The sequence below is a fragment of the Cavia porcellus genome, unplaced genomic scaffold, assembly GCF_034190915.1.
Source record: "Cavia porcellus strain 051 isolate PalLab524CR breed Dunkin Hartley unplaced genomic scaffold, mCavPor4.1 scaffold_21, whole genome shotgun sequence".
NCBI classification, from domain to species: Eukaryota; Metazoa; Chordata; class Mammalia; order Rodentia; family Caviidae; genus Cavia; species Cavia porcellus.
The window spans coordinates 47,257,085-47,285,054 of record NW_026947504.1 but is presented as its reverse complement, the minus strand read 5'-3'; the positions used below and the strand labels follow the sequence as shown (position 1 = coordinate 47,285,054).

Here is a 27,970-nt window from a genome sequence, read left to right as displayed (position 1 = left end):
ATTATCAGTTGCCTTTATTTCTCCTCTATGCTACCTTTAGAACAAAAGGCAGGTTTAAAAACTTGGGTGCGCAGGCAACTCATTTTCGAATCATTTCACATCAGGGCAGAAAGTGGGTACCACTGACTTGCCACGGGAGGCTGCGGGCATCGGAAGACCCAGTTGTGAGCGAGGCGGCATGGACCCTCCAGCCCAGAACGAAGGGTGTGGCACTCGCCCCAGGTGGCCCCAGCCAGTGACTTAGGTGAGGTCCAGCCTAGGAGCTGGCGTCTAGCGCGTTGCCATGGAGATCGACGGGGCCGGGACTCCAGGTAGCTCCCGGCCACTCAGGCTCCCTCCGCCCGAAATCCACCCTCTTGCCCCGCGGCTCTGGAGCCCTGGTCCAGCTCCGGGTGAGGATTAAGCGCAGCCTGGGCACCACACCTGTCCCTTGGGGCCTGAGGAGCCTCACAGCTCCGTCCAGTTTCCCCCGGCTGGGAAGCCCCGGCTCAACTAGGGGGCGGAGCCGCGCCGAGGGACGTGGGCGGGGCCCCGGGCCGCGCGGGTGGGAGGCGGGTCCGCGCTGTCCTCGGGAGAGGTCCCCCAGCGAGGTCCTCCAGCTGAGATCGCTTGTCCCCGATGACCGTAAGTCGGGACCCTATTGCATAACATGCAACCAGCACGTCGCACCCCTCACACCCCTCTCATTTAAGGGACCTCGCGCATTTTATTCTCTACTTTTTTCCAACTCTCCAAGGAATTAAACTCCCACTTTTACAAATGAGCTAAGCAGAAACGAAGCGAGTTTGTTCTGGTGCTGGTAATGCTGGGGATCAACTCCGAAACTTGTATAAGCCCTACCACGTATGTAAACCTAGCAGTGAGCCATGCCCCTAGGAGGGGGTGGTGCACTTCCGCTGCGAGGTCCCCAACCAGGAGCTGATCCTGGAGCTGTGACGACCGAGCTCCCCCACCCCACCAGCCTCGTTCAAAACCGGTTGCTGCCCCGGGGTCTGCAAACGCGCCGTACTCCCCACTGGCCCATCAATCTGCAGTCTCTAATGCTTCCTTAAGTGTGCAGGCAGCTGAAAAGTAAGCGACTTTCTGCAGTGGCAGAGACACGGATACAAAAGTAGGACATAGCCACACCCAACACAACTTAAAAATACCTTTGATTCCCACCATTGTCAACCACACCTTCTAGAAACCCACTTCTTTATGATTCAGAAAGTGTGTATTAATACTTTCTTGTTGAAATTTAACCTCCATTTCATTTTCCTGAGTTTTCTCAATTTAATCTTTTTAATGCCTGAAAGTCATTGATGATTCTATCAGATTGCTCTGATAATCAATAAAGCAATATATATGGTGGCTTTCTATTTTGTCCATAGGCCTGACCCCTTGTGTTATCGCCACCTTTTGCAGTTACTTCACGAAGTCCTTCCTGTAAGCCCTAAATTCAGGCGTTGTTCTTTTTTGGGTTTCACCGTTGTCCTAACATTCCTGATGATAAGATCTTCCCTTTTCTGGACTGAAATATTAAAACTACCAGTAGCATACAATTGATCAAAATATACAAAAAAAATATGCCACAGTATTGACAAATACCTATTAAATATCAAAAGTAGAATTATTTTGGATATTCACTGCTAAAAGATGTGGATGGGCTCCCTATGCCTTAGTTTATGTACCATGGGTGAATGGGAACTCTTTGCTAGAATAAGGTTCAACATTGATTCTCTTCTATTTCTTTCTTTTATACAAATCATAGAATTAGGAATTTTATTTAAAGTTTCCTTCCGTTTTTCTCTAGTTGTATGTTAAGAATCATGTAGTACTAGAGTTGGGGATTTAGCTCAGTGGTGTAAGCGCCTGCCTTGCAAACAGGCAGTCGTGAGTTTGATCCCTGGTACCGATAAAAAGGAGAAAGACCAAAAAAGAAAAAAAAAGAAAACAATCATGTAGTACTTTATCACCAAAAAACGGTTTACACTTACCCAGTAATTAGTCTCCTGAAATTTTATTAAAAGCAAAACCTTGCAAATCATCTGACCTTTGAAAGAACTTTTTTGTTTAGTGCTGGGCATGGAACCCTGATTCTGAGCATGTAAAGCACTGTACCACTGAACTACACCCCCAGCTTCTGAAGGATTTATTATCCAGGATTCACTCAGCCTCTCAATAAGTATGCATAGATCATTCCAAGTTCCCTTTCCCTCACTGTTTGGATTTTTGTTATTGTTGGTTTACTTTTTGGTTTTTGAGACCGTACCTCCTTTTGCAGCACAGGCTGGTCCTGAGCTTCAGACCCTCCTGCCTCAGTCTGCAGAGTGCTAGGAACACAGAGGTGTATGCCACTGTGCCCCAGCTGGAACCATCTTCTGTGAGTGCCAGGAAGGAAATGTTTTTGGCTGGGCATGGTGATGCACATTTGTACCCAGCATTTGGGAGGCCGAGAGAAGTCTGTTCAGAGACCTTGCCTCACTGAAGTATCACAGTATTAAAGGAGGACCCGGCACGTGTACACTCACACAATGACCCACACACTCTGGGCCCCCCATTTATTCCACACCACTTTCTGCTTCCTGACATCTGCCAGGGGACTTCATGGTGGTCTTGCTTCTCCTCTATCGCAGACCTAATTGCTGTCTCTGACAAGATCTAGAGCAACCCCATATCGCCATGGGGCACCTCCATCCCGGGCTCTTGCATGCAACCTGTGAGGTACTTCAGGACAGCTAGGAACTGGTAAAGATCACTGAACATGAACTAGGTCTCACAGAGAAACTGTACACGGCATCCTATTATGATTAAATATATTTAGCACCTCAGATCTTTAGGAAGTATAAAGTATCATGTAGTCATAAACACAAATCCCAGCAGACTAGTAAAAGCATCCCTAGAGAATAGGCATTACAAAGCCTCACTTTATAGGTGAGAGGTCATGTCCTACCGTCACACAGTGGTAGAGCTGGCATCCAATCTCTGATCAACTGGACTGCAAAGCCTGAAGCTCATACCCATCTGCTATATCTTCTCCATTGTGTTAAAAATCTCATAGGAATTACAGGTTGTTTTATTTTGGTTTTTTTGTTTGTTTGTTTTTTTGAGACAGTGTCTCCCTCTGGCTTAGGCTGGCCTTGAACTCAGACGACCCTCCTCCCTCCCTGTGTGCTGGGATTACAGGGATTACAGGCATGCATCACCACGTCCGACTAGGAATTCTACAGTCTTAAAAGCTCAGTCATGGGGCTGGGGGTTTAGCTCAGCGGCATAAGCACCTGCCTTGCAAGTAGGCGGTCGTGAGTTCGATCCCCAGTACCGATAAAAAAGAAAAAGACAAAAAAAAAAAAAAAAAAGCTCAGTCATACAAAAGAGGAACAATTTTAAATATGAAGAGTTTCTCCCGCTTTCCTCTGTTTCCTCGCACAGAGGAAAACAAGAATTCCTCTTCTTCCTCGCATGATGAAGGCACTATCCTTCACACAGGGCCTGCCATCCAACTCGCTCCTTCAGTTCTGATACCCAATCGTGGCTCTTGTCATCGTCCTCAAAGTCCCTGTGAAAAAACATTTTGGATGATAAGTCTCTGTATTAGGGTGCAATAGGTATTTCTTGATGGGTTCTAAGCAAAACACTATCATATAACAGTTCAAGTTTTGAAAAAATTAGTTGCACAAGGCAGTTGAACAGAGAAAAACTTGTTACACAGTTCTTCTAAAAGTTTTCACTGTTTCTGAATCCTTCTTCATTGTAAAGTTCAATATATTAAAAAGTAAGTCCACACTGAAAAATTACATGTAGGACTCAGTCAAGAATTCTGAGATAGGCACACTGTAATCCCAGCATTTGGGAAGCTGAGGCAGGAGGATCATGGCGAGTTTGTAGCCATGCTGGGTTCCACAGTGGGTTCAAGGCCAGGATGAACTACATACTGAGATTCTGATTGACTCTCTCTCATATATATATATATATACACACACACAGACATTTTTTTCTATAATAAAATTGTAATGGATTACTCATCCCAGACAAAAGATCAAAATATAATTAACTTATGGTGAAAATGAATATAAGCACCTATTAAACCTGAAATCATGTTACAATATGGTGTGTCCACCCCCACACACAGCCCAATTAAGCTTTCTAGAAATATCACAACGTACGTGTCTTCCTCATCCAGCCGAGGTTCAAGTCTCTCTGGATCCAAAATAACAGAATCCTGATCTCCATCGACATGGTCTGATGCTTCTGTTTCTTCAGTCAAAGGGCCTTTAAAGAATCCTTCCGAACCTCCAGGCGAACAGCAACAGAAAATATTTATTTAAGTGCTGGGAACTGAACCCAGTGTCTACCCCTGAACTACATCTCCCAGTGCTCCTTATTTATGTTTTAAATTTTAGGATAGGGTCTTGCTAAATTGCCCAGACCAGGCTCGAATTTGCAATTCTCCTGCCTCAGCCTTCCAGAGTGCTGGGATTTCAGGCATGCACCACCATGCCTGGCCCTATTTATTTATTTTTGAGCATGTCTCTGTGTGGTCTCCAACTCCTGGACTCAAGCAATCCCCCTCAGCTCACCGTCCAGAGTGCCAGGACTCCAGGTTCCTATTGTAGCACCCAGCTAAATGTGCCAGTGAAAACTGTAGTTACCCAGCATGATTTTTGCTTAAAACAGACCCAGGTAGCATCAGCACGTGAATTGAATTTTAAAACACTTCTTCCAAGAGCAAAAATTCAGAAAATCACACTAAAAACTTTCAAATACAAGAACCTGTATTAAAGCACCAGGCATCATGGCCCATGGCTGTAACCCAGTATGTGGGAGGCTACAGCAAGAGGATCACCAGGAGTTCAAAGCCAGCCTGAACCACACAGTGAGACCTGCCTAAAACAAACAAACAAACAAGCAAAAAAGAACCTATATTAAAGCACTGAAAGTTACGTTTGATAGTTGGATCACGTTAATATTTCTCCTTTGAGCTTTCCCCTCTCTAGTTTTTATAAAAGGAAGAAAAGGAATCAAAAAAAGATCACATGTGTATGGATTTTATTTTTATTTATTTTCACATTGCTGGGGATTTAGCCTAGAGCTTTGAGCATGCTGGGCAAGTGCTCTACTACTGAGCCAAACCCCCAGAGGTTTTTTGTTGTTACTGTTGTTTCTTTTTTTAAAAAGCAACTTTCTAGATAGTAACTGCATTAGAATTTTTGCTTGTAAAACAAACATGTAGCTGGGCTGTGGTGGCCTAGGTATATAACCCCAATCTCCGGCTGAGGCAGGATTGTGTGTTCAAGGCCAGTCTAGGCTGGCTAGCCCAAAAGAAAAAAAAAAAAATGAACATAAAAATGAAAGGTAACTGTTTATATGTATAAATCATTTCATAACAGAGAAATGATGCATTGCTTGACAGTGAATTTCCTAAAATACCAATACGTTTTACAAACCAGGCACAGCAGTGCACGCCTGTACCTGTAATCCCAGCATTCAGAAGGCTGAGGCAGGAGGATAGAGCTTTTGCCTAGGCTACACAGTACATTGTACTTCATTGTGAGAACTTGTCTCTTCACTATTAGCACCACAACCAAAAACTTACAGCCAAAATTTTTTTTTAAAACTCAAAAGATTCTACAGCCATTAGCTTTCCTGAGTATCTTTCTCCCAGCCATCTGCCTCTCCTGAATGTCCTCATAAAGTTTTGTGCACAACTCTGCCACAGTGCACAGACCACAGGCCACCACTGCTCTGGGTGCTGGCCTCCGAGATAATGAACTTTATTCTTTAGGGAAGGAACTGCGTTGTACTACTTTTTGGTGGTGCAGATTCCAACCAGAGCCTTTGCACTAAGCTATATCTAAGCACTAAGCTATATGCTGCTAAGCTATTTTGAAGCTAAGTGAATCACTGAGTGACCTAGGCTGGGCTCCTGCCTCAGCCTCCCAGAGTGTTGGGATTATAGGCATAAACCACTGTGCCTGGTGTTCTTTTTTCTTTTCTTTTTTTTTTTTAAAGGCCCAGGACCTCTGACATGGAAATATTCTATATTTCTAATATTTCTAATAAGGAAATATTCTATCATTGAACCAGATTCCTGGCCTTCTTTTTTAATCTCAAACCATGTAAACAAATACAACTAAATGTATTATAATAAATCTAGTTAGGATTTGCCACGCCAAATGAGCTATATTTGTGAATGTGAAGCCAAAGGTGCAGCGAAGACCCCAGAGGTTGGGAGAAGCCATGGATATGGATCTTCTGAGGAAAACTGCAAGGAGGCAGCAGAGCTGGCGCCAAAGGGAAGCCACGGGAGCTACAGCCACTGGCAGTGCCACAGGGGTGAAGCCACTCAGGCCCTTTGGAGTTCACAGATTGCCTCTGATGCTGGACGTGACCTATGGGATTTAACCTCTGCCTCCTGGATTCTGGTCTTCCTTTGTTCCCCATTGCCTTCTATGCCCCTTTGTAACTTTTGGAATGAAAATGTCTATCTTGTGTCACTGAATGTTGGAAATGTTTAGCTTTCTTTTCATTTGTACAGAGGTTCACAGCCAAGAGTTTGCCTGACATCTCAAAGGAAAGGTTGAACTTGGACTTTTTATCAGAGCTGAAACTGTTATGACTTTGGTGATTCTTAGAGATGGACTAAATGCCTTTTGAAAGCAGGATGGATGTGAGTCTTTAGGAGTCAGAATGTCAGGCTTTGTATCTAGGTGTCCCCCAAGCCTCATGTGGTCATAGATGGGACTTCAAAGAATTGGCTGGACTAGGGTGTGTGATGCTAGGACTGGTTCACAGCGCTATGCTATCTGTCCTAAGATAGGAGGGACAGAAAGAAAATCATCACTTCAGCTTGCTGTCTTGCTGCCTCTGCCTTCTGCTGCCATGAATTCTCCTCTGCTGCTCTGCCAAGCAGTTCTCTCCTGGAGTCAGGCAACTATGAACTGAAACCTCTGCAAACTCCGAGCTAAATAAACCTTTCTTCCTTTAATGTTGGGTGTTGGGTGTTTTATCTCAGCAACGAATGTATCTTACCATATTTTTAAAAAAGCAATTATATTATTATCACAGACAAAAATTACCTGGTTTATATATTGTGTACGTTTGAAATGCCAGGCTGAGATCTGCATTCTTAAGGATGTTCAACAGTGTATCAGGAGTCTCTCTGAGCCACTGCTTACGGGTATTATTTTCACTATATGTTATTACAGAACCACCTAATTGTGAAAAAATAACAGTTAGTGCTACATAAGAAAACAGTTTTGGCATCTATGTTCCAGAGTATATTTGACTCTCAGCTAAAATCTGTTTTATTCACTTATATGAGCAGCTCTGTGATGTGTAGTACCAAACAGCCTTCACAGAGTTACCGAAACCTTAATACAGTGAGTAACTATAACAAAATGTTGTATAAAAAATAATAGCATTCACTCCAACTATAGCTGGCCCTCTGTATCCAGGGTCCTGTATTGTTGGGTCAAAATTTTTCTTAGCCAGGCGTGATGGCTCACACCTGTAATCCTAGCACTCAGGAGGCTGAGGTGGGAGGATCGTTGTGCGTTTGAGACCAGCCTGGGCTACAAAGCAAGCTCAAGGCAAGCCTGAATTGCAGAGCGAGACCCCATCTCAAAGAAGACAAAAAAAAATTTTTTTTTCTAAAGATACTAAGTCTACTAAGATATAAAGACTTTTTCATGTCACACGACAGCTCCTTTTACAATATTTACATTGTATTAGGTACCATATTCTAAATCATCTAGAAATTATTTAACAGATCTAGGAGGAAGCCCATGGTTGGTATCAAATACTATGCCATCTTACACAATGGTCTCGAGCAGGCGTGGATCTGGAACCAGTCACCCTCAGACACTGCAGGACACTGACCATACTGACCTCTGTCACCCTCTGCTGGTAAACTGGAGGTGAGGATGGATGCATTTTCCAAAGCTGAAAGAACTGCATTGGGTTTATCTGTCTCCCACTGTCGCCTGTGAGGACTTGGTGAACTGGCTTTTCTGGGATGGGCTGACTGATTACCTGATTCTAAAGTGTGAAAAAGGAACACCAAAGACTATTATTTCATCCATTCATCTACATCCAAATATGTACTAGAACAATGCAGAATAATTATTTTCTCTTTCAAACTCAGATCCAGCAGCAGCTCTCTTTTAAGCCTAAGGAATAAAGGAAATGAAAATAAAAATTCAAAATAAAATTATCCAAAATGATAAATCAATACAAAGTGAATCATTAAAGGGACTGAATTTTTAAAAACTATGCAAAGCTACATATTTACATGATGTGTAAGAATGAAGCCCCAAGGAACTTATAGACACAGAGTTTGGTTTTGTATGGTAGACAGTAAACGAATACTTTTTGAAATGGCTCAGACCAATAAATACGAGTATGCCTTTTTTGGCAGGGCTGGAGTTTGAATCTAGGACCTTATACAATTCAGTGCTAAATATAAGCTCTACCACTGAGCTACAATCTCAGTGAGTGAGGGAATAAAATACAGCTATGATGTTAAACAAGTTACTGGATGGGCAAATGTACTTGCTATTGATATACAATATGTACTTGCTATTGATATACAAGACCAAGTAATGTGAAAATTGTTACTCCTTTTATATTCCCCGACTTTTCACATAAGCAATGATCACAGTCTGATCATTTACCTTTCTTTCCTCTCGTTACTTTCCTCAGAGCATTTTCAATTGAATTTGTATTAGTGGTTTCAAAATCAGTATGGCTTTACTTCCTACCTTGTTCTCCTTGTTGCTTTAAAAAAGATAAAAAATATTGATTAATATTTAAATTGCTCCAAAACAGTAAATAAGCAAAGGTAGCTATTCTAACTATAAATAAAAATAAATAAATTTTAAAATATAAGTAGTCATAGAATCCAAATACCTATATATTAGCAGTTACATACAGCATATGCATTTTAATCATATCCTTACATACAAGTATTTGTACTGTATGATTACTCCCATACATTAATAATTAGAATTGCTAGAAATGTAAAGATATATAAAAATGACAGGTTTGAGGAAAAGAATAATGAAACATTTCAATATGACGTATTGTACGGGGCTTCATGTAATATCAAAATGAGATAGTCTATGAAGTTGCTATTGTTGGTACTCAGTAAACAATACCCTAAATCACGGCCCTTCGGCACACTGAACTCTGGACGCTCTTGGCACTACACCAGATGCATAGTTCATACATTTACGCACATAAAATATAATTGTCTAACGGATAATTACATAACGTATGTTGATTATTACTATTTTATAGAGCTAGGGCTCAAATCCAGGGTCTTGTATACACTAGGCAAGTGCTCTACAAGTGAGCTACAATTCCAATCCCCTCATAAATTTAATTTTAAAGCACTTACCATTCGGTTTGCTTCATTTCCCAAAGCAGTCCTGATTCTGTTTGGGCCTACTTAAAAAGAAAGAGAAGGTAGGAAGAGAAAGCACAGGAAAGTTAACTTCTGTTTAGGTTTCTTATGTGAAAGCCTGAGAGATAAATGAGGGTTTCAAAGTCAGAGAGCTAGAGCCAGGGGTTTAGCTCAGTGGCACAAGTGCCTGCCTGGCAAGCGCGAGGTTGTGAGTTCAATCCCCAATACCAAAAAAAAAAAAAAAAAAAAAAAGTTCAAGAGCCAAAGGATTACCCTGAATAAGGTTACCAAGTTTTAACTGCCTTGTAGTAATGCACCTCAGTTGTTGGCGTGTTAAAAATCTGACGTGGAAGACACATGGCTATTTGGTTAAGCCACCTCACCTAAGGTTACAGGTAATATCTGTGCACACCTGAACATCATCATCCCTTACAATGCCTGCGAGTCAGCCTGCAGAGTCCCTTTTCCTGACAGCTGCCATGGCAGAGAGAATGGGTATTCATGCCAGGAAATGAGCTGATTCACTCATAACAGAGGCAGGATTTGGGGAAGAACCCTGGCAACTAGTCCCTCTGGTAGAAAGGGCTCTTTGCCTCATTTTCCTCTGGCAGAGTTCTGAAGTTCAGGTGCCTTGCTCATTGAATTATTTTATTTATTTTTACAGGATCTCACTTTGTATGTAGTAAGGCTAGCTGTGAATTCACTATATAGCCCAGGGTGGCCTCAAACTCATGGTAATGCTCCTGCCTCAGCCTCCCAAGTGTGAGGATTACAGGCATGCACCACCACCCCTCGTCTCCTTCAACATTTGAAAAATTGAGCAAAATGTCATTGAGCATCTCTGATGACAGGTACTGTGCACACAGGAGTGGACACGTCACACACAGTGACTGTCCTGGCATTCTACCTCTTTGTTCTGGTCCTACTGTGCACAGAATAAATGGATTTTCCACCAGCCACATGGTCCTAGTAGAGTGGCATTACTCTAACTCCTTTAAACTAAAACTATACTTTTCCAGCCTACTTTGACACTTTTCTTGGACTGGTTTATCATTACCCTTGAACATGTCCAAAAGCTACAAAATAGTACCAAAAGTCAAATTAACACCAAAGCAAACTGGTAAAACAAAAGTAATTTCAACCTCTTAAGACATGCTGAAAAGGCCAAATCATGTCAGTGGTCCCCAAGTCTCATGCAATTATGGACTCTACCAAATCTAGCATTTGTGATTGGTTCACTGTCTAGTGCTTGGATTGATGGTGTGAGTGCTACACCCGCCCAGGGGTGGAGCCAGCATACAATGTAATGGCTGGAAGAAGGTGTGTGTGTCTGTCTCCCTGGTCTGCCTTGCTGTTTGCAGCAGCTAGAACTGTAGCCCTGCCAAGCCACCCAGCCTTGGAGCCAAATGAATATGGACTGAAACCTCTAAGCACTGTAAGAAATTGGGGCTGGAGATTTAGCTCAGCGGCATAAGCGCCTGCCTTGCAAGCAGGCAGTAGTGAGTTCGATCCCTGGTACCGATAAAAACGAAAAAGACAAAAAAAAAGAAAAAGAAAAAAGAAAAGAAAAAGAAATAAACCTCTTTCCCTAACTTTGGGCATCAGATATTTTGTCTCGGTGCAAACAAAAAGTAACTGATACAGGCTTCCACAGCAAAATCTCCCCCTCTGGCTTTCTCCTGCCTCCTTAACCCCTGCTTTTTCTCCCCAAGGTCAGCCATAGAGACTAGAATTTCTCTTTCCCAAAGTGGGTCACAGAAACTCAAAATATATTCTAATCCTTCCCCACTTTTCTGTCTTGTCCATAAATAAACTCTGCCCTTCCTTGTCTTATACTAGATGATAATATGCCCATTTCCCAAAGGGTCCCTTCCCATACAGAATCTGAACAGACAGGTCTGGCTGTGCTTCTGGCTCACTCTATGAGTATTAGATCACACCCACTTCATCCAATCACACTTCAGCACAGCTGTCCACGCTGCAGTCAGCCTGTGCAATAACATCTCCATGACAACACCATAGCACATGGTTGAAACACACAAAAGCTCACAGGAGATGGATGAGGGCCTTCCATGTGCCAGGAGTACAGCACACCACAACTCAGTAGAGACAGAAGCTCCTGCATTCGTCACCCTTCTAGACTTTGCCTTGTATATTTTTTTAACCTTGCAGTTTATCTGCATCCTTTAAAAGAGCTTTGTGGGGATCAGTGACACATGCCTAAAATCTCAGCTACTCACAAGGCTGAGGCAGGAGGTGCTCAAGCTTGAAACAAGCTTGAGCAACTAGGCAAGACCTTGTCTTCAAATAAAAAATAAAAAGGGGCTGGACTTTGATCCCAGCACTCTCAAAGCCTCAGGAGAGTTCAAACTCAGCCTGGGTGAGTCACTTAGCAAGACCCTGTCTCAAAAATCTTAGAAAGGGATATAGCCTAGCACAAGAACCTGGGGTTCAATCCCTAGTACCACAAAAAAGCAAACAAACACCAAATAAATAAACTAATTAAAAAGTAAAAAGGGCTAGGGGTACAGCACAGTGGTATAGCACCTCTGGGTTTGACCACCAGCACTATTTTTTTAAAAAAGCCTTTATTAATAAACTGGTAAATCGTAAGGTCTCCTTTGAGTTCTGTGGGACACTCTAGCAAGTTCATCAAGTCTAAAGAAAAGGCTACAGGAACCGCAATTTTTAGCCCATTGGTCACAAATTCCAGAGGCCTGACTCACTGCTGGTGTCTGATGTGAGGGTGCTTTGGAAGAACTAAGCCTGACCTGCAGGCCCTGGAAGGCAGAAAGCGCTGGACTGGACCTGGACTAGAGCTCTCTCAGCAGGGCCTGCAGAGCTGACGGCTGGCTTGCCACTAGGGAGAAGCCCCACACAGCTGGGGAGGCAGAAACACTCTGTTGTGTCAGAATTATAGTCAAAGCCCAGGGGGCCTTTTCTCAGTATTCTTAGAACATCCCTCCAAAACCACACTTTAAAAGTTAACGTTTAGGAAACAAGAGGTTTTTTTTTGTTTTTTTGGTTTTTTTTTTTGTCTTTTTCCTTTTTATTGGTACCGGGGATTGAACTCACGACTGCCTGCTAGTTTTTACAATGCGATACAGATCCCCATAGGAGGCAAAATGTTCCCCTGGGTCGGGAGCTATGTTTCTTCATTCTTCTCTCAGTCTGCTCCTTCCTACCATCTCTAGCTTTCTCCTACAGAAGCACTGACAGTAATGCAAAGGAGGGAACATGGCTTTGAAAAATTCCAGACATGACAAGCTCCGAGTAAGAACAAGTTAAATCTGATGCTTGTTCAGGGCAGCCTACTGATACAGGAAAATCTTATGCAGCTATTAGGTGGCTGGTTCCCTTTTTGTTTTTCCTGGTGCTGGAGAGGGAACCCAGGGCCTCACACATGCTAGACAAGCACTCTAAATCATATCTCTAGCCTTAGTTCCCAACTTTATGTGCTTATTTTTTTGACACATTTTATTATTTTAGAGCAGATTTGTTTTGCTTTTTTGAGATGAGATCTCGCTATGTAGTTCAGAGTGGCCTTGAACTCTTGGCAATCCTCCTGCCTCAGCCTCCTGAATGCTGGGATTACAGGCATGTACCACCATGCCTGATCCCAGAACAGTTTTAGGTTCACAGCAAAACTGAGTGAAAAGTTATACACATGCCCTTTCCCCCACATGATGGCCTCTTTCACTACCAAAATCCCACACCACTTACAACTGATGAACCTACACTAACATATCACTACCAGCCCAAAAGCTATAGTCTACATATGACTAGGTTCTACTTCAGAAAAGTTTGTTTACAGGATTACTCTCCTGAAACACGGGAATCATATTTTCCTGTAAAATTAGTGTTAGGTTTTCCATGGTTCGATTCCTAGGCCCTCTCCACAAAAGCTTTCTTTTTACCAGTAAGCCAGAATAAATAAGGTGCTAATCATGAAGCAGACAGCAGCCTTTCTATCATTAAATATCCAAACTACGGTCTTTTTTCTGATCCCTGGAAAACTATAATGTAAGGATCAATACAAAACTATGTCTGATACAGTGAAAAAGAAAATTTTGACTTGAGGAATATCTCAGCTAAATAACTTTCACAACTTAAAATTTACATCTTCCTTTTCTTATTTATTATATTTAAAAAGAACACTGAAAGACAACCTTGTCAAAGTTCTTACCCATTTTCCTTGGAGTATTATGTTTATGTGTTTTGGTTTCATCTAATACCTGTTCTCCATATTCTGTGATAATCTGAAATTTAAAATTGAAAATTTAAAGATGTGAAAATATTTTTCTTTAGAACATTGCCAAAAGGTTATTTAGTTACCAATATTCTTCAGCATAAGCATATCTAAAATTAAATAATAAGCCAGGCGTGGTGGCTCACGCCTGTAATCCCAGCACTCAGGAGGCCGAGGCAGGAGGATCGTTGCAAGTTTGAAACCAGCCTAGGCTACAGTGAGCTCAAGGCCAGCCTGAACTGCATTAGAGAGACCCTGTCTCAAAAAGACAAAAGAAAAAAAGTTGAATAATAAAAATGGCTTTGGAAAGTACATATAATAGAGGTGGAATGTAACTCAGTGATAGAACTGTGCGTACTATGCTTAAGGCCCTGAGTTTAATTCCCAGCACACACAAAAAAAACCAACTAAAATTTTTTTAAATAATAAAAGTTCATATAATTTTTAAAAATTTGTTTGTTATTATTACCTACTTCAGGTTGGCCTGGAACTCATGGCAATCCTCCTGCCTCTCCCTCCCTAGTGCTGGAATTGTAAGTGTGCACCACCACACCTAGCCAAATGTACTTATAATTTATACAGAGAGACAAATACAGACACTTGTATGTGTAGAGAAAAAGATCTAGAAGGACATGCAAACTATTATTGCTATTAGTCTTGGAAAATAGCATGGTGGGAGGGGGAAATATTTTTATTTTTTAACACACTTCTAATTACTTGAATTTTTACAAGCATGTCTAAGAAGTACATTGTGCTTAAAAGATAACCAAGCCATATACCACCCCATTGACAACTAGTTGCGTACCTCAGGGGGTAAGCACTTCTGGATGAGGGGAGCCACACAGCGGCTGGAGAGCAGGGTGGTAGCTGAGGGGCGCTGCGAGGGGGTCCTCTTAAACATCTGCTTGACCAGATGCTGAAGTTCACAGGAATACTGAGGCGGCAGTGGGCGGATGGACCCTTGACATATTTTGAGGATAAGAGTTTTCCAACTATTTGCCTGAAACTGAAAAGTAAAAATTGAACCTTATTTATTTAGTTAGTATTTTGGGGACAGTTTCACTGCTTAGCCCAGGCTAGCCTTGAACTCGCAGCAATCCTCTTGCCTCAGCTGAGATTCCAGGTGTGTACCACTACACTCAGCAAAAATTGAACTTTAAAAGCAGATACAAGGGAAGAAAATGGAAATTAGGGAATACGACTTGAATTGAAATCATGCTCATATAAATTATTTTACTTTTATACATAAACCCACAGTCTAGTCATTTTTTTTTCTACAGGTATACAAACTGGGTTTGGTGGTACAAGCCTATAACCCAGAACTCTGGTAGGCTGAAGGATTGCAAGTTCAAGCCCAGTTTGAGCCACTCGAAATTCAAGACCCTGTCTCCAAAAAAATAAAAAGGGCCAGGGATGTATCTCTGTGCAAAGGCCCTGGGTTCAATCCCCAGTACTTAGAAAGAAACAAAGAAAGAAAGAAAGAAAGAAAGAAAGAAAGAAAGAAAGAAAGAAAGAAAGAAATTAAGGATGCAGCCCTTGGAAAAGCACTCTATCACATTAGAGGCCCTAGTTCTAATCCCAGCACCACGCGTACACATCTAGAATCTCAGTGCCCCAGCTGAAGGATAAACATGAATAGTAAAAACTTCCCAATCTAGAGAAGGCTTCCCATCAATGCTTGCTTTGGAGACTTCATTCATCATAATCTATGGTTTTATAGATATACATCTTTAGTCTATTTGAAAATGAAAGCAGCTTTCTAAAAAGTCAAAAGTCAAAAGATCAGCCTTTTACGTATGATTTCCTCCACCCCGAAACCCAGCCACCTGCTCCACAGTGGCAAGCCCTCTAGACTTCCACTGTTCCGTGTGTGGTACTGGAGACTGAATCCAGGCCCTCACGAATGCAAGGCCAAGGGTTCTACCACAGAGCTACATGTCAACCCTTTCTATTTTATTTTTGGACAAGTTCTCACTATATTGCATAGGCTGGTCTCCAACTTGTGACCCTCCTGCCTTGGTGTCCCAAGTAGCTGGGATTACAGGAATATGCCACTGTACCCGGCTACTTCAGGCTTCACGTATTTAATTTGGGGTGTGTGTGGCCCTGGGTATTCAAACCAGGGCTCCGTGCATGTAGGGTGCATGCTCTACCATTGATGTATGTTACCAGTCCCTAGATATTAGAATTCTAAAATTCTAATTTTATTTGTATATAACAGTGGTTCCCAACTTGCACTGCACATCAGTCCCCCTGTTTTAACAACCACAATGCCCGAGGTAACTTCAGAGATTTTAATTCAATTAGCCTGAGGTGGGCCTATGCATCAGTGTTTGAAAGGCTCCCCAAGTCATTCTAACTGTGCAGCCGCGTTATAAACCATTTATATTCAAGGAGGACAATTTGTCATTGGCAGTGCATGCCTTTGGTTTGAGCTACTCTCACCTGGCAGCGTTGAAGGATTTTTTTCAGCCAGCTCTCTGGAACTTTTAAGTGCTCTCTGCCCCATCACTAAAAAAGCTTGCTAGACCTAAACTGCACTCCATGCCTAAAGAACAGTCTGTTTGTATGCAAAGTTAAGATCTAGTAGGGATCAGCTCTACAACTTGGTTCTGTGTAATACACTCCTGCACAGGTGTGATAAGTCTCTTAGCCTCATTTTGTTACATTATTTCTAAAAATATCTAGAAAAAAATACAATAGTAAGGCAAGGTATTAAGGTATTTTCTCCTATTTTGTTAGTAAGTGCACATGGTAAGTGAACTCTAACTGCAAAAAGATGAGTTTAACAGTGGTGTAGCCACTCTGGAAGACAGTTTGGTGGCTCCGGAAAATATTACATATCCAGTTACTCACAAAGTAGAATCAGAAACTTTAACAGATACTTTTCATCCACGTTCATATGTGCATTATTTGTGATAACCAAAAAGTATTAACAATCCAAGGGTCCGCTGACAGATGAACAGATAAACAAAACATGGCAAAACCATATAATGGGTTACTATTTAGCCATAAAAATAAATAGAATTATGACACATGCCATCAAATGAATGAATCTGAAAAACATGGTTTAATTGATCTAAACCAGACACAAAAGGACAAGTGTTACAGAATCCACTGGTAAGAAATATCTAGACTATGCAAACTCACAGAGATAGAAAATAGGAGATACCAGCAGCTAAAGGGAAAGAGGATTAGGGAGAAACAGCTTAATAGGCACAGAGTTTCTGCTGAGTGTACATGAAAAGTTTTGTAGAGAGGAGCACGAGTACATATTATTGTGACTATAATTCATGCCACCAAATTATGTGTTAAATGGCAGGTTTTATGGTACATACATTTTACCGAATTTTTTTTTTTTATAAAATAGTAAAAAGAAGGAAGAAACTGCAAACAGAACTACAGAAACTTGCTAGTAGATACTGCCTACTGGCATACAGCACAGAAGAAGCTCAAGGCAAAGACCACGACAATAGCAACACAGGTAAACTTTTTAGAATGAATTAATCCTAGGGAAACAAAGCACTACCTGGAATTTGGCACATTACTGAGGACTCGCCTGCCATTTGTTTGTACTCACTGGATGCCTCAGGGTACAGAGTTCATACAGGATGCAGCCCAAGGACCAGATGTCACTGGAAGGATAAACAACAGGTAGGTTAGGAGTTCTACGAAAATACATTCATTTTTCTCATAACAAAAAACTAAAACTTACCCTGCGAGTATTAAGAATAGTTTTTACAAGCGATTCCTCGGTATTAAAACAAAATATACAGTGATTCTAACACTTCAGTATGGAGTAATATTCACAAATTCTCCATTCCCCACACCCAGCCCTCCAAATCAAGGTGACTTGGGGTCACATCAGTAGCATTTAGGAATTCAGCAGCAAGAGCACAAATATATGGACCCAAATACTCGCAGCAGGAAGGACTTTGGAGGCAGCCAGTGAGCGTCCCTGTGGCCACTGCATGCGCACACAGCACCGTTTTGGCAGGTGCCTCCAGACAGGCAGCTTCCTTTTTTTTTTTTTTTTGGTCTTTTTCCTTTTTCTTGGTACCGGGGATCGAACTCACGACTGCCTGCTTGCAAGGCAGGCGCTTATGCCGCTGAGCTACATCCCAAGCCTCCAGACAGGCAGCTTTCTACCTCCCCATGGCTGCTCCTCTGCTCTGCCAGGCTGGGAATGCAGCTGCCGGCAACTCTCCATCCCCAGGGCTGGAGAACAAGACGATTCATTCTTCCACAAAGCAGCTCAGTGGTATGGCTGGCCCATACCCTGCTTCTTCATGCCGTTTCCTCCTGTCATCTCAGACTTTTTCTCAATGATACTCACTGTAGCTAATTTTTAAAATTAACTGTTCACCCTCAACTTTTAGTTTTTTGAATTTCAAACTTATCGGAAGTTGCAAATGTCCATGTGTTCTTACCTAAGTTCCCAATCATTAACATTTGCTGTGTTTCTGTGCTATTTCCCTCTTCACTATGGAACCTCTTTTGAAAGGCTGCAAATACCAGGTACTTTTGCTATTAAATTTATCATTGCAAGAACACATTACATTTCCCCATAAACACAATGGCATTTTCACATCCAAGCAATTTCACCTTAATTCAAAAATATCATCTAATATTTCTCCAATTGTTCCAGGAAGTCCCTTCAGAGTCACTTTGACTTTCTGCAGTACTAGGGACTGAACCCAGGGCCTCATGCATGCTAGGCAAATCCTCTACCACTGAGAGACACTCCAGGTGGTTGCCAGTTCTCTTAAACCTATTCCTTTTTTTTAATGTTTAAATAAATGTTTACGGAAAAGCAACTATACTTCCACTTCCTGGGAAAGGGCAATTTTTAAAGACCATTTATTCTCTATGAGGAACATCAACAAAAATACCCCAGTCCCTTTGTGAATCTAACAACTATAGGAGTGGCTCACAAAACAGTAGCTAACAGGGCAAGGAACTGCTTGCCAAGAAGCTTCCAGCAACTGTTTTGCTGCTGTTTTCCGCCTCGAATGCCAATAAACTCGCCCAGGACTTTACAGTTTTCTGCTCTCATCACTTTATCCCTCCCTAGGGCTTAAGGATTTATTCTTTGTCTTCTGCCCAAATGGCAGCTTGACCCAGGCAGCATTCAGGGGTTTCTGTTGCTCCCCAGCTCCTCGCAGTAAACTGCCAGCTGTTCCCTGTTAGCCGCACAGCTGGCTGACGAGCTAGCGGCAGAGAAACCTACTTCACATAGATTGTCCTACCCTTTTCAGGAAGCAACTCAGCGGAAAATAACGAGTCCTGAAGTGCTCCTACCTCTAGGAATCTATGCCATGAATGTAATGCCAAAAGAACAAAGATGTTAATGCACAAAAGGAATATTATTCACAACACTGCTTATGTGAAAATATAAGGCTAGCAGCAGAGAAATGGTTAAGTAAATTCTAGAAGAGCCACAGAGTAAAACACATATAGCCATTAGAAATATCTGTGAAGAGTATAACTATGTGGGAAATGAATATGGTATAATGTAGATAAAGGATACAATTTGCACATAGAATGTTAGCAACTAGACTCTGGGTTTGGTGGTGCATGCTTGTAATCCCCGCATTTGAGAGGCTGAGGCAAGAGACTTATTGTAAGTTTGAGGCCAGTGTGGGCTAGTGAGTTCAAGACCAGCCTGAATTACAGAGCAAGACCCTATGTCTAATGGGGGAAAAGTGAATGGATAAAAAAATGTTATTTGAACACTGCAGTAGAGAAGAGTGGATGATTTCTATTTCCTTTCTTACCCATCCATTGCCAATCCTCCCTGCTCACCTACTACCACAACTGGGTTATATAATCTATATTTAGAAAAAATGTTTCATATCAAAAGGCCTTCGTACGTTATCAATCAATTATGCCAGCAACCAAGTACTTGTTCTAGTCCTGGAAATGCTAACTCCATGGTTCCCAAATATGGAACATGTTAGAAATCTGCAAAATTACATCTGCTTCCCAACTCCTGAAATTTTGACTTAATTGGTAAAGATGAGACTTGAGCTTTGGGATTTTTAAAAGCCAGAACAGCAAAGTTTGGGAATCAGTGATGTAACTCCTGATACTCGTAGGAAATGACTAGTCCTTCTTCTAGCATTTATAACTAGTTCTGCTCAGTTTTGACTAAAACAGCTGGATAACTGACTTTCTTCCAAAAGCCTGAGAATATAGATTCGACATTGTTTTCAAATATATTTTTATTTTAAGAATTTCGCTGGCTTACATTAATTATTTGCAGTGTTAAGGATCAAGGCCTCACACATGCCACCAAGTGCTCCGCCACAGAGCTGAATCCCCAGCCTAAATAAACCACCGTGCTCGTGTGCCTGCTTTAACCGAGCACCAGACTCTAGCATCATTTGCAGGCTGCCAGATCTGTCACCAAATGGTCACCTCTCACCAAATAAAGACATCACTTACCTTTTATTATTGTAAGGCAGGTTCTCCCAAATCTCTGGGGGCACATAATAAGGTGTTCCCACATACGTACAAGCAAATGCCATGGGACTAAAACCATAAAAAGGCAAAGAATGATTACAGAATATTTCTAAAATCAGAGTATTCTGATTACTGTTACTGCAAAAGAATAGAGACATACTTGGAGAGAAGACGGGCAGACCCAAAGTCTCCCAGTTTCACTTTTCCATTTTGGGTGAGGAAGACATTCTGTATTGAAAAAGAAGAACTCAGATTATGCCAGGTCTCCTGGGAAGCTGTCTTTCCAAACTTGCTGGTGATGGAGATTAAGAGTAGAAAAGCCCACAACCGAGTCTCTGAGTGGACTACAAAACAGCAGAGTTCCTCTTGACAGCTACACATTCCCCTGCTTGGGAATTTAGGATGACTGCTTTGAAATCTAACACACAAATGTTAAGCAGCACCACAGAGCAGACCAGGAACCTGGGGCAGGGCGCCACCAAGTGGCACACCCAGCTCTGAGCACTTTCCACCTGAGAACAAAGGGACTTGGTGAGATGACACCTGTAAAGGGAAGCAAACTCATGAACAGACATCACAAAAAAGATTTCGGTGACTTCTGCATCTTTATTTGATTAGTATAAAATTAGGTCAAAGATATAAAGTTTCAATGAGAAGGAGTAAGTTCTCAAAATCCATTGTAGGACCATGGTGACTGTGGTTAATATATAGCATTTTTACAAAATTTATGGTATTCTTGAGAATTACTAAGAGAATAGATCTATTTTTTTAATTCTATATTCTGTACCACTGAGCTGCATTCCCGACCCTGCAAGTAGATTTTTTTTTTGTGTGCCAGGGATCAAACACATGATGTCACACTTGTGACAGGGGCTTATGCTACTGTGCTGTATCTCCAGATCCCCTACAAGCAGCTCTTAAATGTTCTAATCACAAGAAAGTACATGAGGGCTAGGGGTTTAGCTCAGCAGCATAACTGCCTGTCTGGCAAGAGCAAGGTTGTGAGTTCACTCCTCAGTACCAAAAAAAACCAAAAAAATAAGAAAGTACGTGAGGTTAGAGATATATTAACTGTTTTAATCACAATGAATACATACATCCAAACACATACAATGTAAATATGTGTGATTTTTGTCATTTTTACTTTAGTAAAGCTGGAGAAAAATTGTGTGTGTGTGTGCATGTGTGTATGTGTGTTTGGCTAGCAAATAGTTCTAAACTAAATAGAAATATCCCTAAAGGAAATGAATAACAAAAAAAAAAAAAAGATAATGAAACTGCATGCAGTGGAATGCTTGTAATTCCAGTACAGAAGGAGGCTGAGGCAGGAAGACTGCAAATTCAAGGCCAGCCTGGGGAACTTCACAGGATCTGGTGTCAAAATACCAAAATCAAAAGGGCTGTATCTGTAGGTAGCTCAGTGGTAGCTCACCCCGGGTTCCATTCCCAGGACCACCACCACCACACACACAAGCAGTTAAACAGTTTCTTTTTTCCAAGCCCCAAAATGTATTCCACTCACCTTGGACTTGATATCTCTATGTAGCACACGTTTCTTGTGAATATGATTTACTCCAAGGCACACTTGTGTAAACCAGTTAAGTATCTATAAGAAAAAAGGTATGCAACTTGCAAAAATTGCAATTACTTGTTCAGGTTAACCCAAAATTCCAAAGAATCGCCTAAAGGCCTTCACTGATAGGGTTTTACATGTGAATACAAAACTCATGAAACCTGGTAAGCGCAAGGTCTTGAGTTCAATTCCCAGTACCACCAAAACAAAACTCATGAAAATTACACAGTTTAATTAAGATTCTATCAGAAAAGTTATGGTATGTATGATCCGAATAGTTTGAGCTGAACATGGTAGCACATGTCTGTAATCTCTGCACTTGGGAGGCTGAGGCAGGAGAATTGCCATGAGTTCGAGGCCAGCCTGGACTACATAGCAAAATCTTAGCTCAAAACAAAAAATAAGTAGCTACTTTATTAAAATCTCCTGTATATTTTTATTATAGTCAACCAAGTATCTTGAATGCATATATGAAAGTAGTTTACCATTAAGAAATATATAACAGCTTTTCTAATATAATCATTATACTGAATTTTATTTATTTTTTTCAGAATATTCATGATGACATTAAAGGACTCTACTGTGTTGTCAACAATCGCTGGAGGTATTTTATTTTTTTATTTTCTTTTTGGTACTAGCCATCTAACCTAGGTCTTTATACATGCTGAGCATTCTACCACTGAATGTAAATTCCCCACCTCTGGAATTTATACCTTTTTTTTAGTGCAATTTATACTTTTTTAAAAACACAATTTTTAGATGCTGGCATAATGACAGACTGAGCCAGGAGGACTGGTGCCTGGGCTACAGAGTGAGCTCAAGGCCAGCCTTAATTACATAGTGAGACCCTGTCTAAGAATCAAAACAAAATAATAACAAAAAGATATGACTTCTTGATAAAGAATACTTATTTATATGCTTTCAAAACATGTTATAATCTAAATCAAAGTAACCTCTATTGAAGATATTATAAAGATTTTCCTTGGCCAGTTCTTTTAAGAGAAAAAAAATTCAAAACAATAGGAGGATAACATGATAATACACTGCATATTGTTATCTTTAGTTACTTAGAATATAAAACATCAGCACTTAATTGTCCAAACAATATTAGCACAAACCTTTCTTTTCAATGAACTAAGAGAAAGTAATAGTATAACTATCTTAATTATATACATACATATATTTTTTTCTTTTTTCTTTTCTCTATCTCCCCATCCTCCTTGGCCAATTCATTACCAAGATATTTACTATGTGTTGGAACTCAGAATATGATACTTCAAAGTATGGTGTCTTCTCATGCTGGGTCTTGTGAATTCAAGGAAAGGGGCTGAGAAATAAGATGTTTCTGATTCTTTCTCCTGTGCCCTCTGTCCCCTCAGGCAGGTCACAAAAACCAGAATGTCTCTTGCCCAAGGTGGTCATAGTAACTAGAATTCTTTTTTCCTCAAAACTAGCCATGGGGAAACTTGAAAATATTAGTGTCAGTTTACCCCAACTTTCTGCATAAAAGCTGGCCATCGGGGAATTCTTCCACCTACTCTGCATGAGAGTAGATCACAAATTTTTTTATTCTAGGAGAGGTCCTGCCCAACACCAGGAAAGAAGGAATGCCACAGAGAAAGGCCAAGAAAAGTCCTAGCACACAGGACCTGCCAGTTTTCGCCACTCATTCCATTACTGTGAGGTGATACTTTTTCATCCAATTTCTACATAGTTGTCCATGCTTCACTGAATCTAAGCATAAAATGAGTTTTCTCTGGGTCTTTGGGTCTTTATTTCTAAAGGCTCTCATGTCACGGAAAACTATGATTAAATGTGAAATATGTGTCTCTTCTTTGTCAGTTTTTTCGTGATGGGAATGTCAGTCTTGATGGTGAGGGAAGACAGCACACCTTTCCAGCAATTTCCCGTTAAAACGACAGCAAGTTTTGGATTTAAGGAAACATGCTGAGTTTCAGAAGGAAAAAGACTTGAGAATAGTTGCTATCAAGAAACAGAAATGGGACGCTTCATTCTTCTCATGATCTAGTAGTACGAAATAGCATCTATTACGCCTTCTAAAATTTCAGAATAGTAAAAATCAAGATTTTAAATACCCAATACAAGGAGTAAGAACTATAATTTTCAAAAAAAAAATCTTTTTCAGAAAGAGTCTCACTATGCACTCCAGGTTGGCCTTGAATTCACTATGTATCTCAGCCAGGCTGACCTCAAATTTGTGGCTATCCTCCTGTCTCAGCTTCCCAAATGCTGGGGTTACAGGCACTACAATGCCTGGCTGAAATTATTCTAAACATGTAAGTATGACACCTTCATATTTTATAACTTGAATGGATTTTACTTCTGTTTGTTTTTTTGAGACAAGATTTCACTATGTAGTTCCGGCTAGCCTTAAAATCACAATATAGACCAGGCACTGACCCTCCTGTCTCAACCTCCCAAGTTCTGGGACTACAAGCATGTGCTACCAAAGCAGGTTTGACTTTACTTCTTACAAATATTTCAGGCAGCCATCCTGAGGACATTAAGCAGTAATGATGATCCAGACCCCAGCTGCTTCTAGCTAGTGGATCAGGCAATCACAGATATCAATGCTTTTATTTTAATTTATACAAAGACTGTGAGAAAAGTTGCTTCTAAACTGAGGGAAACTATGTAAGTGAGTCTCTTACCGTATGTTCAGGAAATAACTTTCCTTTTTGTTGCTTAATCTTTTGCATTAGATCCCCTCCATCACAATATTCCATCACAATATACAGATGTCCTTCAGCTAAAATAAATACAGAGAAAAGTCATAGTTGCTACAGACCAAATTTAGAAATGTACATATTTGGAGCAATTCATATTTACCTTCAAATGATTCTTTAAAGGCAACGATATTGGGGTGTTTCATTTTGGCCAATAAGACAGCCTCCTTCCTAGAATTCTGTATATCAGAGAAAGACTAGGAAAAGAATTTAAATAAGCATAAACTTAATACTGAATTTTAAAATAGCTTTACCCTAATATTTGGTATGGTTAATATGACACTTTAGTGCTGTTTTCAGTTTTATAAAACTGTAGTTTTCCTCAAATTTATCAATTTCTCAAACGAAATCCCTAACTCAACTGCAGCCATGTTTTGCATGCTTGAAATAATCCACTGATTGTATTATATTCTTTTTTAATCTCTTTCACATAAAGAATGTGAACCATATCTGTTCAAACATCATCAGAGTTGGAGAATCAGAACACCAAACTGCACAAAATATATCAAGCCCTTGTGAAACTAGTAATGAATAAACTGATTACATATTTTTCCAGGAGAAATTCCTCATTAAACTACAGGGATTTACTCTCATATAAATCTACATGTTCATTTTTAACGTGAGCTCCTTTCTTGAGCAGTAACCTTGGGAAGCCGTATTTCTTTCATGGCAAACATCCGACTGCTGCTTTCCTGCTGAACCAGAAGAGCTCTGCCAAAGGAGCCCTCCCCGATCACTCTCAGGACCACGTAGTCATCCATGCTGGGCACTGCAGCTGGGCTCTGCTCAGGCAGTCACCTCCTGTGCTCCCAAACTACATTCAAAACCAGAAACACTGAGTTAATTCATTCAAAGTAGTTTTAATCAACAGGCGAAGCCAACAGCAAAGATTTCCTCCTAAAGGGGATTTTAAACTGAAAGCAATTTGCTTGTTTGCGTTGGCCCTTCTGATCTAAATAAAAGACTTATTTTCACTGTGTTAGCCGGAAGAGGTGGCGCACTCCTGTAATTCCAGCACTTGGGAGGTTGAGCCAGGACTGTTGCAAATTCCAGACCAGCCTGGGCTACAGTGAGCTCAAAGCCAGCCTGAACTGCATAGTGAGATCCTGACTTAAGAAAAGACAGAAAAACAAAAGTTTTACTATGTAAAGACCATCAAAAAGGCCTTTTGGGGGCTGGAGATTTAGCTCAGCAGTATAAGCACCTATGTGGCAAGCGCAAGGTCTTGAGTTCAATCCCTGGTTCCGCAAAAAAAAAAAAAAAAAAAAAAAAAAAGGCCTTTTTTTCTCTTTTGGTATAGGAGATCTTTAACTAGTTATGCAGGCCCAGAAGCATTTTATCAATGGAAAAGCAGCACTTCAAGTCGGCATAATAAACTTTATTGAATAACCCTTCCTTTCTCTTAGTTTTCACAAAATATTTACCTTCCTATGACAATTTACCCTGGGGCCGGTAATAATAGATGAGCTCCTAGCTGCAACATCTTACATTTATACATATATACTAAAACTTTCCCCCGTTAAACTCTCTTGTTAGTTTAATTTGCAAGACCTCTAAAAGATAAAAGTTTTTCCTCTCTCTCACTTCCATAGGACATATAGGCTCTGAGCTAAAATCCTCCACAAATTTCCTGGTCCCTGCCACCATGGACACCGGGTGCAGAGGTAACCTTAAACCTCAATAAGTGTGGATGGAGGTGGGGAACACTTTTGTTTTGATGGTCCTGGAAGTTGAACTGTTTGCATTAAACTATATGCCCCACCCTTTCTTCGAAACAGGGTCTCAGAAAGTTTCTAAATTGCCCAGGCTAGTTTCGACTTTATGATCTTTCAGTGTCAGGCTCCAAGAGCACTGGGATTACAGGTGTGCTTTTCTTTTTCTTTTCAATCGCATCACAAAGAATTGTAAATAACAGAGCACATTAAAGGCAATACAAAAACCATGTACCAAAATACGTACTAACGTGATCTGCTAAACTTCGAGTTTGCATTCTTGTATTAACACAGAATTATTAGGAAACCCTAGAAATACTTTCTCCGGATAGCCAAATTAGATGCATGGTCTTCAAAAGCAATTATCTCCAAGATCAGTTAGGTCTCCGAGTATATCCAGGCACAGGAACAACACAACTCCTTTACCACCTTCCTGACCTTTGGCATCCATTACACTTCCCTTGTTCCCGATCTTTGTTTCTTCCAGGCCTTCATTTTACGCAATGGACAGTGATAAGGAAGAGCAACTAGATTTTTCTTAGCTAAAAACAGCATTGGGTCCCTTCGGATTTAAAGTGCTCTGTAAATACCCTGCAGTGGGCTCACCAGCGAGGCTTGCACCAGGCTAAGCAGATGCGGAGCTAACGCACCGGCGCGCAACCCCACCACACCCTCGCGGCGCTAGAAGCACTGCGCCTGCGCCGTCCGGCGACTCCGGGCTGCGGGAGGTGTGAGCGCCCCGGCCCGGCCCGGGAACAGAGGAGGGGGTCCGGGCCTGGGTCCCAGTCGCCCACCCACGACCGCCGCCACAGCGCCCGAGAGGCGCCGCGCCGCACTCCTAGCTCCAAGGGTCGCCCCCAGGCGAGCACCTCTTTCCTCACCCGCCTTCCCCGAGACCCGCCTCGCTGGTCCGCCTGGCCACTGCCGGCCGCGGGCGCGCTTCCGCGGGGCGGGGCAGAGTGGGGCGGGGCGGGGCGGGGCGGGGCGCGCCGCCGGGTCGTCTCTCGGGTTGCGGAGTTTGGACACCGCCTACATATGGGCGGGAGGTCCTGCGCTTGGAGACCGGGACTTGCAAACAGCACACTTCAAAGCTGTTTTTCCATGTTGCTCTAGAACAGTGCTAATAATACTGAGTACAGTGTCCCGCAGTGACATAATCTTGTCTCCAGTTTTAGTGGACGGCCGGTATAGATAAATTTCACTCGGGAGGCACTTAGTTCTCACCCCTACCAGCTATGTGCGGAAACGGAATAACGCCCCGCCCCCAGATGTTTACATTCTGCTGAAATCGTATAGTTGTTCTCTTACACAGTAAAGGAAGATTAGTACTGCATCTGGAGCTAAGGTTTATGGGAGAAGTTAAAAGTCAAAGGACAAAGGTTGGCACACTTTGAACTAGTAGGTGGAGAGAATAAGGTAGAAGGTTTCAGTCTTGTTTGCATCAGGAAACTTTTGAACCAGTGCAGATGTACATCCCGTTTGGAGCACGCACTGAAACGCCCGCAGGTAAACTCAGGTTACTTCCTGAGTTTGTATCCTGAGAATTGTAGTTTTTATTAAAATGGAGCATTCCAGCCCTGTCATTTCCCAGAGAAACAGGAAAGTAACTTCTGCCTTGGGAGGAAATGAATTTATTAGGGCTTACTTGCAAAGCAGTGCACGACTTGTAGGCTGTAGAAAGCCTGTAAGAAAGTAGCCAAATTCCCTGTGTTAGGCTTCGGCTTTCGTAGGGCACTAAGAAGAAGCATAACACTGGGCCCAGCAGATCTGTCCCTTACTTTTCTGCTGTAAATTTGTAGCCAGGTGTGCACCTCAATACCTTTCCCTGGGGAATATGAG

The 27,970-nt window shown here is 41.6% G+C and overlaps 1 protein-coding gene and 1 long non-coding RNA gene across 7 annotated transcripts; one reads left to right on the top strand and one right to left on the bottom strand.

The window, feature by feature from the left end:
• The first annotated feature begins 564 nt into the window (after positions 1–564).
• Positions 565–23,427, top strand: LOC134471983 (uncharacterized). The gene is made up of 4 exons (XR_010041792.1): positions 565–624; positions 17,005–17,118; positions 22,224–22,276; positions 23,248–23,427. It is a non-coding gene; the product is annotated as an uncharacterized LOC134471983 (long non-coding RNA).
• On the bottom strand, positions 2,779–27,078 carry LOC100722574 (serine/threonine-protein kinase Nek3). Of its 6 annotated transcripts, none has more exons than XM_063232682.1 (16): positions 27,013–27,078; positions 25,064–25,233; positions 24,523–24,616; positions 24,345–24,442; positions 21,622–21,705; positions 20,260–20,327; positions 20,082–20,168; positions 17,215–17,269; positions 14,440–14,640; positions 13,572–13,644; positions 9,380–9,429; positions 8,742–8,757; positions 7,798–8,019; positions 7,059–7,193; positions 4,146–4,272; positions 2,779–3,538 (listed from the first exon to the last, which is right to left on the bottom strand). In XM_063232682.1, exons 2-16 carry the CDS (start codon positions 25,178–25,180, stop codon positions 3,454–3,456), a joined length of 1,512 nt encoding a protein of 503 aa, XP_063088752.1. In that variant the 5' UTR covers positions 25,181–25,233; positions 27,013–27,078; the 3' UTR covers positions 2,779–3,453. The 6 variants fall into 6 exon arrangements, with proteins under 6 accessions (XP_063088752.1, XP_063088754.1, XP_063088753.1 ...); XM_063232684.1 differs by having other exon boundaries at positions 27,001–27,017; XM_063232683.1 differs by lacking the exon at positions 27,013–27,078 and adding an exon at positions 26,738–26,978.
• Between the last annotated feature and the right edge of the window lie 892 nt (positions 27,079–27,970).

Bases quoted from the DNA above. Each gene is read 5' to 3' on its own strand.
- LOC100722574 (XM_063232682.1), bottom strand. From the start codon at position 25,180: ATGGATGACTACGTGGTCCTGAGAGTGATCGGGGAGGGCTCCTTTGGC. The intron at 20,328-21,621 runs GTGAGTGGAATA...TTTTCAATACAG, and splicing joins ATAGAGATATCAAGTCCAAG to AATGTCTTCCTCACCCAAAA. The intron at 13,645-14,439 runs GTACGCAACTAG...TTTAAATTTCAG, and splicing joins AGAAGTGCTTACCCCCTGAG to ATTATCACAGAATATGGAGA.